The 15,157-nt window shown below is 33.8% G+C and overlaps 1 protein-coding gene across 1 annotated transcript; it reads right to left on the bottom strand.

Annotated features, from left to right (window-relative positions):
- Positions 1 to 754: 754 nt before the first annotated feature.
- On the bottom strand, positions 755 to 14,225 carry LOC144973237 (methyltransferase-like protein 22). The gene is made up of 9 exons (XM_078915414.1): positions 13,970 to 14,225; positions 11,219 to 11,407; positions 9,521 to 9,561; positions 8,467 to 8,611; positions 7,629 to 7,760; positions 4,580 to 4,654; positions 4,123 to 4,222; positions 3,465 to 3,636; positions 755 to 1,521 (listed from the first exon to the last, which is right to left on the bottom strand). Exons 1-9 carry the CDS (start codon positions 14,043 to 14,045, stop codon positions 1,474 to 1,476), a joined length of 978 nt encoding a protein of 325 aa, XP_078771540.1. The 5' UTR covers positions 14,046 to 14,225; the 3' UTR covers positions 755 to 1,473.
- Between the last annotated feature and the right edge of the window lie 932 nt (positions 14,226 to 15,157).

The raw sequence follows: 15,157 nt of genomic DNA, 5'->3' as shown, positions 1-15,157 counted from the left end.
CTGGGATTAGAACCAAAAAAAATCTTGAACTTGAAGCTGCGACCATGTAAAATTTGAGATGGAGAAATTGAAGTTATTCAATACATACTGCTTATGTACACTGAACACGGATGTCAGGCAAAGCACCTACATCACACCGATGTGTGCCAATCGTTCGCGGATATTCTTAACCACTGAAAATTCTTACTGGTAGCTTTTTTAACCAATGGAAATACTTGTTTATTTGTGATTTTATTGTAGTCATGCGTGATAAGAACATCGACTTAAGCGACATCGACTTATGTGGAGTTTTTTTTTTTTACCAATGTTATATAGGAAGAAGGGAGAGGGACCAAGAAAAAAAATAGACTTGGGTAAAAATCGACTTAGGCAACGTCGACGTATCCAGAGTGCACTGTATTTAAATGTTCATGTATATTTAAATGAGATATGCATAACAAATAGATGCTATACAAGGAAAAAAATATCACCTCCCAAAAGTAACATTATACATTTGGCTGATTCCCTCTCAGCCAAGGACTCTGGAAAAGGGCCTGACAAAAAGAAGTAATCCCATTCCAAGACAAAGACAGAAAGCAACTCATAAAACAAATATAGGGGGAATAGGATACACAGTAAGTGACTTCCTGTCCCCATAGAAGGTTAAAGACCCCACCCAGACTGATACACACTAATTGAAAAGTAATGGAGATGATAAGGAACAACTGAATGCAAATGTCCATTAGAAGGGAATTGTCATTTAAGAAACAACCGGTTTCGAATTTATGATTCTCCTTTTATTGCAAATCTTCTCTTTTCTTTATTTTCTCCAGTTCAATCATCCAGCATTCATAAGAATCACATAGTATATAATTAAATCTCACTCTCTTAGTCTCAGACATGATTATAGAACTCCCGATAATGTAAATCAACACAAGGGAATTAGGTGACTATGTGGTTTTGGGGTATGACACTCAATATCAGACTTGAAGGTCCTGGGTTCCGAATCCTGCTCTGACAGGCGCATAGTTGAGTCCTCATAAAAGGCTCTGTATTCACATTCTCTCACAGTACCAACTGTAAAATGAGTACCTGGCCGTCTCTGTCGGAAAAAGAAACTGTAAAATCGCCTAACAAGCATCATGTCTTGTCCTAAACGTTAAGTGTTGCTGTTGACTGGGGATCCCTTGTAAAGCACTTTGAGCATCTTTAGTGGATATTGCACGATGTAAATACTCGAAATGGAATGGTTGCCTGCATATGTAAATGTAAAATTATTTTCCAAACGATATAAAACTTTGCAAAAAGATGAATGACAATTTTATGCATCTTTTCGACACATGGCCAAGCCCGCATTTCTCATGGCCACACTTAAAACTTTTTAAAAAAAGTTTCAGCACATGAAGATAACTTCAGGATCTGAACAAGGGCTGGACTCAGTATATGAACGAATTAGATGGGAGGGATCCAGGTGATCAACTTTGCTCAGGATTGTCATGTTGTATTCTTATTTTCAAAAGATGATGTTATCTTCCAGAGTTCCTGAAGTTAAAAAAGAGATATTCATTTATTTATTCTTCATCAAAACTGTCAAAAGTACACATTAAAACCAATATATATATATAAATATATATATATATATATATATATATATATATATATATATATTATATGTATTATATATTTTATATATATAAAATAGATAAATAAATTATATATATATATATATATATATATATATAGCGCACTAGTAATGTCTTATATTATAAGACAGTCAAACGTCTGATATCAAGAGCATAATATGGCTGCAATGGTGCTAGAAATTATTATAAATATGTGTAGTTACTAATATCAGTGCTGATGGTGACAAAAAGGGAAAAAGGAGGAAAATTATGAATGGTTTTATTTACGCCACATATTTACTTCACTAACTCCCACTTTTAGAGCCATTGAGATGATAAACTACTTGAGCTATCTTCTGGATAGTGGGGAAACTGCACCAGTTTGTTCCACAACACATCAAATCTCTCAAAGCCAGAAAATTTGATTGACGAAAATGTAATTTTTCAAAGAAGGAAATTCCTCCTATGACACAAAAATCGCAGATTTCCGCGGATCCCAGGAAAACCATCAGCACTGTAATATGCTTGCAACAAAAGGGGTACCGTCATTCATTGTTTTAATAATATAATATTACTTGGATAACTCATCAAGATAACACTGCCCCTGAGAATGACTAACCACATAAAAAGGAGGACATTTTACTCCAACTATTGTGAGAGAGTAGATCTCACCAATAACGATGTGTTCTTCGAGTGCAGGATGATATGGGTTTCTTCTTCCATCTTGTCAATAGTTTTCAAGAATTGTAGTGCTTTGAGGAGTAGGGTTTTCGTGATTGAAGGGTAGAAATTACAGATATCAAAGATTATTGCATTTTGTCGGTTGTTTTCTGTGTTTCTGTACCAGTTGATAACTTCAACGGTGTTTCTCCATTGGTTGAATTCGGTTTTCTTGATGATTTTGGTGTTGATTCTGTCTAAGATCTGTTTGCTTATTTTTCTGATTTGTGATTTGCATGGGTTTATGAGTCAGCATTGGGCATTGTTATGAAAGTTCGATGTATGGTCTTCGATAGTGATGAAGGCATTAGATTTTGCTGTGGTGTCTATACTGTCACTTAGCTGTAGGTTTTCAGCGATGCTCTGGTCTTCTGCTATAATGTCAGGTGCCATAGATGTTTGCTTCTCATACTCTGCTTGTATATTTTTGTCAAGCAAATTAGTGTATTCCTTAGAGGTCAGTTTGTAGAAATCAGTGGTTTGTCAGTGGTGACATAAACATTGGGGTCTTGATGTATTGACCGTATATTTTGCTTTAGTTTGTTTTGGAAATTATCGTTGATTTGCCGGAATTTTATATTTCGGATGATGTCTGTCATTCCATCTTCGAATTCTCGTACCTGGGTGGGGCTGGTCTAGTAGATTTAAATCCAAAAGTTTCTTTATTTTTAACCTTTTGGTCTGGGTTTAAGAAGAAAAAAGCTCGCCATCTGCTGTTTCTTCTAAATTTTTCTGTTTTGTTAATTAGAGATTTTAGGTATTGTTTGCTAGTCAGGATTGGGATGTTCTTGGTCAAGTAGTCAAAATTAGTACTTAAAGGTTTATTTCTGGTTACAATAAAGTGCTCAACGGGAAAGTAGAACTGGAGCAAATGTATAAATTAATATATATATATATTCGCATTAACAATTCTATTATCAAGGTAATAAAAAAAAACTATAAAAGATAGATATCTACCATATGATAGTCTTATTCTATTCTTCACTTCACTACATGAGAGGCTCCTATGCCTACTTTGGTAGAATTTTTGTGGAATTCCTCATCCCACCTTGCTTTTTTGAAAAGAAAATTAAATTATTTAAAAAAAACAATTGGCTAATCAAATTGGACTTTGAATAGATATATCAGTTAGAGGTTACTCACTAACTGAGCAATCCGATCATACAAAAAGTACTGGGGAACCTCTTCAGAGGGAATTTGTTGGAAATCAAAACGAACATCACCCTCATCCACAGAGCAAAGATCTTTCATGTTCTCCTGAAAGTGCTCATATGCAGGGCTGCAAACATCCTGCCAATTCGAGTCAAAGACAATTCTGAAATAGCAGTAGATTATTTATCAAATGTTGATATGTGTAAATGAATTAACTAATAATTTAAATTTAATTAAATTAATTAATAAACAGATGCCTCAACAAGGCATCAGTTCTCATTCAAACACAAAACTTTCCTTATCCGCTATTTCTCAGGTCATTGTTCTTCTCAGTCACATTGCTGAAACGTTTAGTCTCAAAATTTATATTTTATGACTTCATCATGCAAGTCTACCTTTGAGATCATAATTAAATGGGTACTCAACAATGTAGTGGGTGGCTCTAAATGGATTAATACGTTATGTCAGTTGAAGTATGACAATATGTCCACTTTTTATTTTTTATTTTAGCTTTATGTGACATTTTTACATTTGTTCATCTGATAGAAAACGAAATTGAGCAATATTCACTAACCAGTTTATGTTCAACTCACTATCAAAAATGAGTTAATTGGTGATTTTATAATGTAGGTAAGTCATTAATCCAAACCTTTTTTCAACAGACAAGATCAGAGTTTTGCTTGGTGGGTTCTTCAAAAGATAATAAATGGTCTGGAAGAATGCATCTGTAAGATCATCATCATATACAACTGAAGAGGAAATAAAAAAATAGCAGTAAAATATTTAATTCATTTATGCTTGTTTGACAATTCAGTATCAAATCAAAAAAATTGGTTAAACTGGTGAGTACGGAAACAATAATAAAAATATAATTTTTTTAAATGGGGGTGACAGGAAGGTGATTAAGCACAGAAAACAGTGCAATCCTGATAAAGCCAACACCACCGGACTGGAAAGATTGGTTGACTTTAAGCAAGGTTGACTTTATCCATTATCTTTGAAACACACATATCACATAGATTTTATAACAGAAAAATTAGAACAGAGTAGCCTACTGACTTTATGCAGATTCCATTGTACAACCAAAGAAATAAAAATCATTTCACCTTCAGCTGCTATGATGAGTGATGCATCATAAAGATTAAGGACATCTTTATCAAGACTACTGGAACATACATTATCTGTTGAAAAAAAAATGTAAAAATAAACATTCTATTAAAGACAAGCTAACCTCCTCACCATCCAACCAGGGACCTGGGTCAAAAACTGGGATTTTACAAGAAAAAGTGGAATTTTTTTTTCAAACCAAATTTAATTGGAATTTAAAAAAAATTATACTCTCCAAAACATTAACAATTCTCTATACATTTTCAAAAGTTGCATCGATGATACAATGTTAATACTGCAAGATAGCACTCCTGATCTTTTTCAAGATTGCATCCTCAAAGCTGACTGAGAAAAATTCCCAGTCTTGTACAGGAAGGTGTATTTTCACCGTCAATGATAATAGGGTCTCTGTTGACGTTGGTGACCTAAATTTAGTTCATGTGAAACATTGAAAAAAATTCTCTGAGTGTCTGTGTTTGAGTGTGGGATTGATAAGACTGCCTCGGCCAAGTCGCTCAAAAACAGAAATATTTGCTCCCGGTCCATAGTCTGTAGCTGAGCTGGCTGATAGATGACGTTACCTGTCCACTGATTTTTTACCTGCAACATCCTCAATGAACTTTGTAAGTTTTGTAATCATAATCAATGAATGTGAACAAAGGTTGTAAGTTAGAAACTTAATTTTATTAAAAAAAAATAAAATTATATCCAGTTGCCAATACTCATTAAATGATTGGGGCTTTACACCTGAACACAGGGCAGGGGGATTTGACCTTAAAAACAATAAAACAGGATGATCCCAGTTTTACCATGACAGTTAATAATATGCAAACCTCCATGAAAAATAACTTTATCTTACAGCCATACTGATTCTCAGCCCCCTACAGTAATAATAAAAAAATATAATTTTTTAAAAGGGGGGTGACCAGAAGGTGGTTAAGCACAGAAAACAGTGGAATCCTGATAAAGCCAACACCACCGGACTAGAAAGATTGGGTGACTTTAAGCAAGGTTGACTTTATCCATTATCTATGAAATACACATATCACATAGATTTTATAACAGAAAAATTAAAACAAGAAATAAAAAAAGAAAGAAAGAAAAAAAATAAAATGAAATGACCACTTGCTGAACATTTATCAATGTAAATGAAAACACTATGCAAAAGATTTAATTATGACCCCGACATTCATCTGACCCTTCAAGAAACTACAAATGCAATTTTCAAGATCATAATTCCTGGGATTATCAATCACATGTTCATAGACCACAATCACAATGGCTTAATTCTATTATGAGACAAGGCATTGTATCACTGAGCCACATGTGTCAGATGGGGATAAAGTTCGATTAAGAGTGGTTTTCCAATACTGGTTAAATCAATTTTTCCATTCAGATATTTTCCCTCCATGCGCTAAATTGAAACCTAAACTTTATTTCAAGAATCATTTAACACAATAATTTTCCTTAAATGGATAAAAGTTTGATATTTATTTACAATAAAATAAGAAGCCTAAAGAGAGATTCTAGGGGAAATAATTTTCAATATCTCAAATCAAGAAAACTGGATATAACAGTCTAAACCAGTATTTGGTTTGGAATGACGCTGTATCAGAACAGCCATTTAATGCATATATTGGTTAATTGTAAAAAATTCAGAGCTTCAGCAAACATTTTTAGATTTTTTTCTTTCAAAATAATAAAAAACATAAACATTCCCATTGAAAGGAAAAAGAATTGAATCCTCTTCAAAAGAACAGAAAGTCAGTTAATTATCAATGGCATTGAGTCTATCACCACCCATTCCCCTTTTATGATAATATGTACTTAAGTTATTTGCCAGTCTTGGTGAGCAACAAATGATTAATGAGAGTGCAGGTAATGAAAGAATGTGTGAGTTGTTTTTGACAAGGCATGTCTTGTTAATTAAATTGTATGTGTCGTGGTTTATTGAGGAATGAGATTCATGCATCCATGATTAATTTTGGTCTCTTTAAACATGAGTGTAGCTACAATTCTGTACAAATGTGAAGTTATAAGATAGGGATAACACATTCTCTTTTATCTACCATCGTGACAACACACATGTTATGAGAAATGTAACGAAGAATAGAAAATAAAAGTTAAAAGGATGCTCTGTATTACTATGTATTAATATATAGCCATTCCAAAAGATATCAGTAGTCTTGATATACTGGATGGAATTGGTAATTTAGAACAATATCCAATTAAGCTGCTTACACTGCAACAAGTTTTGTAAATCCACTCTTCAATTCTGATGCCTCATTTTCATCAGAAAACAAAAACAGCTGGCCACCAATGCATTCAACCAACTCCAAAATTTATAAAATAGAAATAACATAATCAGTGAGAGTAAACGAATACAGATTTAAGAGGCACTGATTATTCCGATATTGACATATAATTGTGGAACCTGGGGCCTCAAGGAAAATAACTAAGAAAGTCTTGATTCTTTCCACCACAAACAATTGTGTCGCGTAATCAGAATCTACTGGCCAGAGACAAACACAAAGACTGATCTCTATGAAAGAACCAGGGTCCAATGCCTGAGTACAATAATAAAAGACAGCGATGGAGGCTATTTGGTCACATCTTACGTTGAGAAGATAACATTCCAGCCCAAACTGTAATGAGAGAATATTTCCTACATAACAACAAATATGTAGGGAGACCACAAACATTTATAGTAACTACCCTGAACCAGGACCTCTCTACATATCATATTCAGATGAGGTCGAATTAATTCCTGAAGAACTAAGAAAACTGCAGTGCCCTCCATACTAAAGTCACAACAAGATCTTGACAGCCTCAAACTCTGGCCCAGGACTGTGACCAATGGAAACAATTAACATGGATGGAGAGAGCAGCTATACTCATCGAAGTGTAAAAACTCTGTGGCACAATTCTCAGCAAGCGTCATTCAGACTGCGAGGTTAACTACTTACTTACTCTTCAATTCTATTCTGATAATAAAAAGTTGTATAGAAAACTGTTTTATATTGGTGATGTAAAATATCATTGGCTCACCACAGGAAAGCTGATGGCTGGTCCAGTCCAATACCTGAAATGTTACATTCTGGTCCAGAGATAGCGATGGCAGCAGCTCTGAATTTCTTTTCCAATTTCTCTCAGCTAAATCTACAATATCTTGTGTATAATCTGGGGGAAAATAAAGAAAAAAAAGAAAGAAAGAAAGAAAAGAAAAAATCAAGAACTGTCTTCGAGCAGACAAGTGGAAGTGTTCTTGACAAAAAAATCAGAGAAATGACATTTTAATTTCTGGGTCTTTAAGAATTCATATTCATTCTTTTCAATAAAAAAGTGTCATATTTCTGGCTATAACTTTAAATTTCACCATCTAAACTGATTCAAAACAATACCATTTTGAGGCGATGTGTCATATTTGATTTGATTCTCGCCCCTTGACTACCAGAGTGTTAATTAAGTAGATAAAGTCTGTGTGGTCTGGTGGAAAGTATTAATATTATGCAATAAAAATCCTATAAAAAACAGTAGAGATAACATTTTTGTTACTGTAAGTTTAATGCTACAAAAACTAGAATTATTTCCAACACCATGGCCTGATGGCTATAAATATCAGAACTACTTTTTACTGTAAGCAGACTACATTCCAGCACCTTTTCCTCAAACTCATTCGAATGTCCCAAATTTTTTTCTTGATTATTCTTTGTTATCATTCCATTCCTTCCTCGAACAAATGTTTGCCTCAAACACGGTTTCCTTGAACTTATTTCACCCAGCCAACTTTTACTTTCAAAAGCAAACCTTTGCGACATAAACGATACTCTTACGTTTAATTAGAATTAGGAAATTTTCACTATCAAACTAACTACAGCTCCTTTACCTGTGCATATGACTGATTTTGCAAACATAGCAGCAACAATACTAGTCAAACCTACTCCAGCTCCAAGATCAAGCACTGAATGATTCCTCAACTGGTCACTGTATTCTATCAAATAATCACACAGCAACAAACTACCAAGCCACATCTAAAAATGGGGGAAAAATTAATAATAAAATAAAATAATAATAATTTTTTTAAAAAACTATATATATATATATATATATAATTATATATATATATATATATTTATCATAATATATAAATATATATAATATCATATAATAATATATATTAATATATATATATTATATAATATCAAATATAATATATATATATATATTATATAAAATATCTATAATATATATATAGATATATAATATATATATATATATATAATATATATATATATATAATAATATATATATATATAATAAATATATATTATATATATAACTACAGCTCCTTTACCTGTGCATATGACTGATTTTGCAAACATAGCAGCAACAATACTAGTCAAACCTACTCCAGCTCCAAGATCAAGCACTGAATGATTCCTCAACTGGTCACTATATTCTATCAAATAATCACACATATATATATATAGTTTTTTAAAAAATTATAAATATATGGTGAGATTTTAACAACTTCCATTGCCCATGAGATAATACAATATATTATAATAAACAATAAATTTGATTAAAAAATAGTATTCCTATATTCAGTGATAAATAAAGGTATAAAGAAGGGAAGAAGTCAAAATTTGAAACAAGTTTAATATTTTTACTACTACAACACTCCACTTAAAGTTCATCTGACATAAATCAGAGACAAGCATGAACAAAACATTTCCAACTGGCATCAAGATGGGAATTCCAGGTCGACTGAAGTTTCATGCCTTAAGATGAACAGTTTTAAAACTGTTAGTAGTATATTTTATTCTACTATTTATTTCTATCGCTTTAGTTCACTTGTAACTCGAAATTCTTACTTTTCTCATTCTTTATTGACTTTTCATGAATTCCTGTCGGACAGTAAAAATACTTTGGTAATTTACCTGAAATCCAACATCCTTAAGGACAGTCTGGAGTCTGTGCTCTAGATAAAAATAATAATATAATAATAATAATAATAATAATAATAATAATAATAATAATAATAATAATAATAATAATAATAATAATAATAATAATGACAATAACAACAACAACAACAACAACGACCCAAAAGTTACAGAGTTCGACTATCCACTGCACTAGGTGGCCTTGAGCAAGTCATCTCTCCCTAGCTCACTTTGTGGTGCTGCGCAGTGGCTGACACTTAGGTTATTCCAGTCTTTCCTTGGACTAGACCTTATGACAAATTTCCTCTTGGGGATGCAAAAAGGAAATGTTATTATTTACTTGCTTTTACTGATGTGTTGAGGGATTTAACTTGACACATGACATGTTATAACAGTTTGGTTGGGGTGGGGAGTTTGAGCGTCACAACATTAATTTACTGTCCTAGCCAACCATTAGGAAATCATGGTGCATGACATTGTAATTGGAACCAAAGTCAAAGTGATAGGAATAAGCAGAGAGATGTCGGTTTTGCGAAATGACAATGGGATGTGGGATGCTGATACTGTATACACTTATTATTAATTCAATTACACTCGAGCACGGAAATCTCAAACGTTGGGACTGGGCCTATTTGTTTGAGATTTCCGTGTTTTCGAGATTTCTGTGTTGAGTATTTTACAGAGGATATGAGGGAGGTAAATGTGGGTGGTCTTGATAAAAGTTAAATAATAATGAAAACTCGCCGTTATTGTGAACTCTGTCAATTTCCTTTTCTCAGCCATCTTTTGCAAAATTATGAAGAGAGTTTTCACTGGTGTTGCGTTTAGTGCATTGTGTCTTGTTCAAGTTCAATTACAGAAATGGAATGACAATTCCCACTGCTTGTGCTTGATAAAAAGACAAAGCCAGCATATCACATTGTGGATTAACACTCAGTAGGCGACGTCCTACGAATTCGGTACCTACAATCACTACTATCACTCCTCACTTAACATCCTCTTACCCACAGCAGGCTAAAGAGAGAGGGAGGGCATTGGTCTCACCCCACCCCTAATTGTTTGTATCATTTTAATACGTAACAGTTACTGCCCAAGGCAATCACTGCCAAGTCTCCCGTCCCTGCGATACTGGTAATTTATTTGCGATGGTACTGGCACCTCAGATTAAGTACCATTAAGTGAGGTAACGATGGAGTCATGGGTGGTGTGCTGGTGCTGGTCAAACATGCTTCGCAATTCCCTCTCAGTTCAGCATGCACACACACACACCCACACATAATATATGCCACACACACGCACGCATAACATGTTAACTGACACTTAGCACTTCGGGGAGAGCAATGGCATCTTTCGTTTCTGTTTAACACAAACAATTCGAGAGAAAAAATAATTCAACGGGCTGCAAGGGAAAGTCCAGTTTGTTCGAGATTTCCGTGTTGGCCCCGGAAAGTGTTCGAGATTTCCGTGTCGCCTATACTAACAATATAGAGGGAATAAAACGGGGAATTGTACTGAGTTTGAGATTTCTCTGATTTCGAGATTTGCGTGTTTGAGTCTATCAGTGTAAGGTAGTATTGGGTCGCTGGGCATGTCAGATCTAGTGGATTTACTACAACTGATTAGCATCCTGACATAAGGGTATTAAGCAATTGTTAAGGTCAGTTTAACAGTAAATGTGAAATGAATCTTTACCTAGAGTAATAACCTCCTTAACTCTTGAAGATTGAAAGTTTTGATCACGATCAGAAATGAGAATGTCTCCATCTTTATCAACACTTGAGTTGCATTTCCTCCCTCTTTGCTTCTTGTTGCTGGTTATAGGTGTATTTACATCCTTGCAATAACATTCGTCTTTAAAACTGAAGAAAACTCGAGTCGTATCTGAAGTTGACGCAAAGGGGAAAATTATAAATCAACATATATGAAACACAAGAGGCACATGATCACATTACTTAATTATTGTATCTAATATAGTTAGCAAACTTCAAGTTTTTAATCAAAGTCCAATGTTCAAATTTTGGTGCTAAAATATCAATAACTATTCCTGCACTGATGTATTATTATCAGTCTAGAAAAGTGTGAGTGTGTATACAAAAGTGCCAGGCAAAGCAGATAGGAAAATATATCCGGAAAAGAATACCCCAAGTGCAAAACAGTAATAATAAATAACAAATATAATAACAACAGTAATAATAATAATAATAATAATAATAATAATAATAATAATAATAATAATAATAATAATAATAATAATAATAATAAATAAAAAACAATAATAATAATCACAACAATATAATAATAACAACAACAATAATAATAATAATAATAATAATAATAATAAATAATAATAATAATAATAATAATAATAATAATAATAATAATAATAATAATAATAATAATAATAATAAAATAATATAATAATAATAATAAATAATAATAATAATAATAATAATAATAATAATAATAATAATAATAATAATAATAATAATAATAATAATAATAATAATAATAATAATATCACTATTTTTATTTTATTCAACTGCCTCAGGTGAGGATGAAACCATAAGGCAGCCCTGACATGCTCATATTTTGCAGGCCGGTTGACTGATTTAACATCATTGTACTGGACAATATTTTGCGTCTATTTGTGGGTATTTCCATCTGTGCTTTAACCCTCTAGTGTTCAAATTACTTTTGGTGGAGTAGATAATGAGTTCCCTAAATGGCCATGTCAATCATATAGACATCCTTTGATGATATAAGCCTACCCTTTGATGTCTGTAGTCACATTTTCGTTTTCTACGGTCAACTCATGGCTAAACTCCGCCCAGAAACGACTTCATAGGTCCGTCCATCACCATATTTCAAACTTTGTTCTCATGAGTTCTTAAGTTTTTTGATCGAAAAATGATTGGCTTTTGAGAATCTTGACCCTGCAACAATTGGCCTTTCTGACAGCTTACGTGTCAACTATACCCCGAGTCATTGCTGAAGATTTAGAAGATGGTCTTCAGATAGTTGCGTCACAATCACCACCTTGATGAATTTATTATCCAGGTATGACTTATAGGTAAAAAAGCTGTTATATTCTAGTTAGATTTGAAACAAACAAAGTACCGTATATCACTGATCTCCTCTCATTGAGATATAAACAGTGATATAAAAATCAAGAAAATCGGCCTCTAAATAAAAAAGTGGCTAAAAAAAGCTAGAATAAACAAAAGCAATTTTTCAAATCAAATATATTCATAAAAATAAAACAGTTGGTTTTCAACCCATTTTTCTGAAATAAAGACCAATGTTCTTTTTTCAAGCTGCTTTCAGCAATATGACTTTCACATTCCTAACAATTATATTTTAGATTTTTTTATTTTAAGCTATACACAAAAAGGTGTTACATTTTTTGCATAACAATAGCGTAATCCCTGACTGCGAGTAGTGTCTTTGTCTCAGCTGGCCGGTTAGAGAGCCTGTGATTGGTCAAAGACTTTGGGATGCTTGACTCACAATTCTACAAGAATAGACGGTGGCAGTTGAACAAAGAGGGTAACATTTTTATTTACCAACAATTTTTCTTGGTGCAAAATAATACAAAGTAATAATTTCACATCAAAAATAATAACTCTGAAGTTCCTATCTCTCGATTACAATAAAATTGATATTAAGACTGACAAAATCGGCCCACAAATAAGGGAGTTATTAATCACAATATTTTTTAAGCTTACAAGTCGCAATTTCTACAACATGTTTTATTTTTTGTCGGCAGATTTATAAAAATCAAAGCTGAAAATATCCTGCGAAACTGACACTGCCTGTCATTTCCTTCACAACTATTGAATTTTACTGACTGAGACCAGTCTTGATTACCCCGCCCATAAATATTAGGCTATTGTCGGTTTGAATTTTAATGCTGTGGTTATCCTCAGACATGCCTGAGAATAAGAAACTTGATAATTGGCAGACACTGTCTGCCAATAACAATGGACGGTTATACACGACACATTTTTGGAACTCTGCTCTTTTGCCAGACAGGGTCTGCCAATAATCAAAAGTCCAAGTTTTTTTTAATTGCCAGGCAGGTGTCTGCCAATAATCAGTTTTCTTTATTGGCAGACATGTCTGAGAATAATGACATCCGAATCTTCCAGTTAAAGTTAATCATCACTGGTAAAGGAGAGAGGTCCCCCATCTTGCTTTGTTTGCAGAGAGACCGTGCCCTTTACTCACTTTTTGTTTTTGCCTATTTTAATTTGTTCTCTCTCTCTCCTCTTTGACCACTTTGATCCACATCACATCCTTTCACTTTTCATATATTATCATGCACACCGGTTGGCTACCAACCAGTGTCTGCTCCTTTGCCTTTATGACTTTCGCTTTCGTGTGATAGAAATTTTGAATAAAAAATTGAACACGGTTTAAAAAAAGAAAGGACTCCTCGCTCACAGAGTTGTACTTCGTCTCCTGTTGGAACTGTGCTGATATGCAAGTCAGAAAGAATAAAATCTCCAACAGAGGCCATTCGAAACTCTGGATAGACATCAGATGCGATACCCTCAAAATAATTATTATGTGGTGATGCCTATATATGGGGTGGACTGACTACGGACCAAGGACACAACATGGACATGATAGATAATAATATTTTTTCACATTTTACACTCAACTTCAAACCTTCATTACATGCAGTGAAAGTGAAAGTGAAATTAGAAGAAGAATCAAGGGAGGTAAGTATGAAATTGGGGCAGTCATTCCTTTGTTTGTCTCAGTTAAATCCCTTCCATCCAAAATAGTTGCAGCTTCATGTGATGAAGATTGACGCAACAAGGTTTGTTGGGTTGGTATTGACGTAATAAGTAATAATATCTATTGGTTTTAACTGGTCGAGATCTTCTTCTTCTAGGTTCCATGCCTGGTCCAGGCTTCGGATACTGCATGAATTATCTCTCTCCATTCCTCCCTGTCTCTTGCTTTTTCAAACAGCTCTTGGATTGTTAGGTTGGTGAAGCCCTTCAGTTGGTCTATGAGTGTTTTTCTTTGTCTCCCCCGGGCGCGTTTACCAGGTATTTTTCCACAACTTGCCAGGTATTCATTTTTATCTTTCCTTACTATGTGTCCGAAAAAGGATAGTTGTCGATCCGCTATTAAGGGCATTAGTTTCCTTTGTTGGTATGTTTGTTTTAGCACTTCTTCGTTCGTTTTGTGTGCAGTATACGATATTCTCTGCATCCTTCTCAAGCACCACATTTCAAAAGCTTCAATGTTCTTTTGTGTTTCTGCATTTGTAGTCCAGCTTTCGCATCCGTATAACAAGATTGGCCACACGTAGCACTTCAAGACTCGGAATCTAATCCCGAACGACGTCTGTTTGTTTTTCAAAATGTTTCCCAGGTCCATGAAGGCCTGTTTGGCTTGAGTTATTCTTGCTCGTATGTCTCGGTTACATCTTCCATCTGTTGTCACTATTGAACCTAGGTATTTAAAACTTTCTACGTTGGTAAGTTGCTCGCCGTGAATCGTTATATTGCAGGTGTTGTTGTTTTCGGGGTTTTTCTGTATTACCATGCATTCGGTTTTGGTGATATTCACTTCCATTCCCTTGGCTTCACTATCCACTACCACTTTGTCAACAAT

The sequence above is a fragment of the Berghia stephanieae genome, chromosome 5 (genome assembly GCF_034508935.2).
Source record: "Berghia stephanieae isolate SIO BIC M18660-M18661 chromosome 5, UCSD_Bste_1.3, whole genome shotgun sequence".
Classification (NCBI taxonomy): domain Eukaryota; kingdom Metazoa; phylum Mollusca; class Gastropoda; order Nudibranchia; family Aeolidiidae; genus Berghia; species Berghia stephanieae.
The sequence above is the reverse complement of the archived record's forward strand: the minus strand, read 5'-3'. Positions and strand labels throughout refer to the sequence as shown.

Bases quoted from the DNA above. Each gene is read 5' to 3' on its own strand.
- LOC144973237 (XM_078915414.1), bottom strand. From the start codon at position 14,045: ATGGCCTCTGTTGGAGATTTTATTCTTTCTGACTTGCATATCAGCACA. The intron at 11,408-13,969 runs GTGAGCGAGGAG...CGTCAACTTCAG, and splicing joins AGGAGACGAAGTACAACTCT to ATACGACTCGAGTTTTCTTC. The intron at 7,761-8,466 runs GTAAAGGAGCTG...ATTTTCCCCCAG, and splicing joins AAAATCAGTCATATGCACAG to ATTATACACAAGATATTGTA.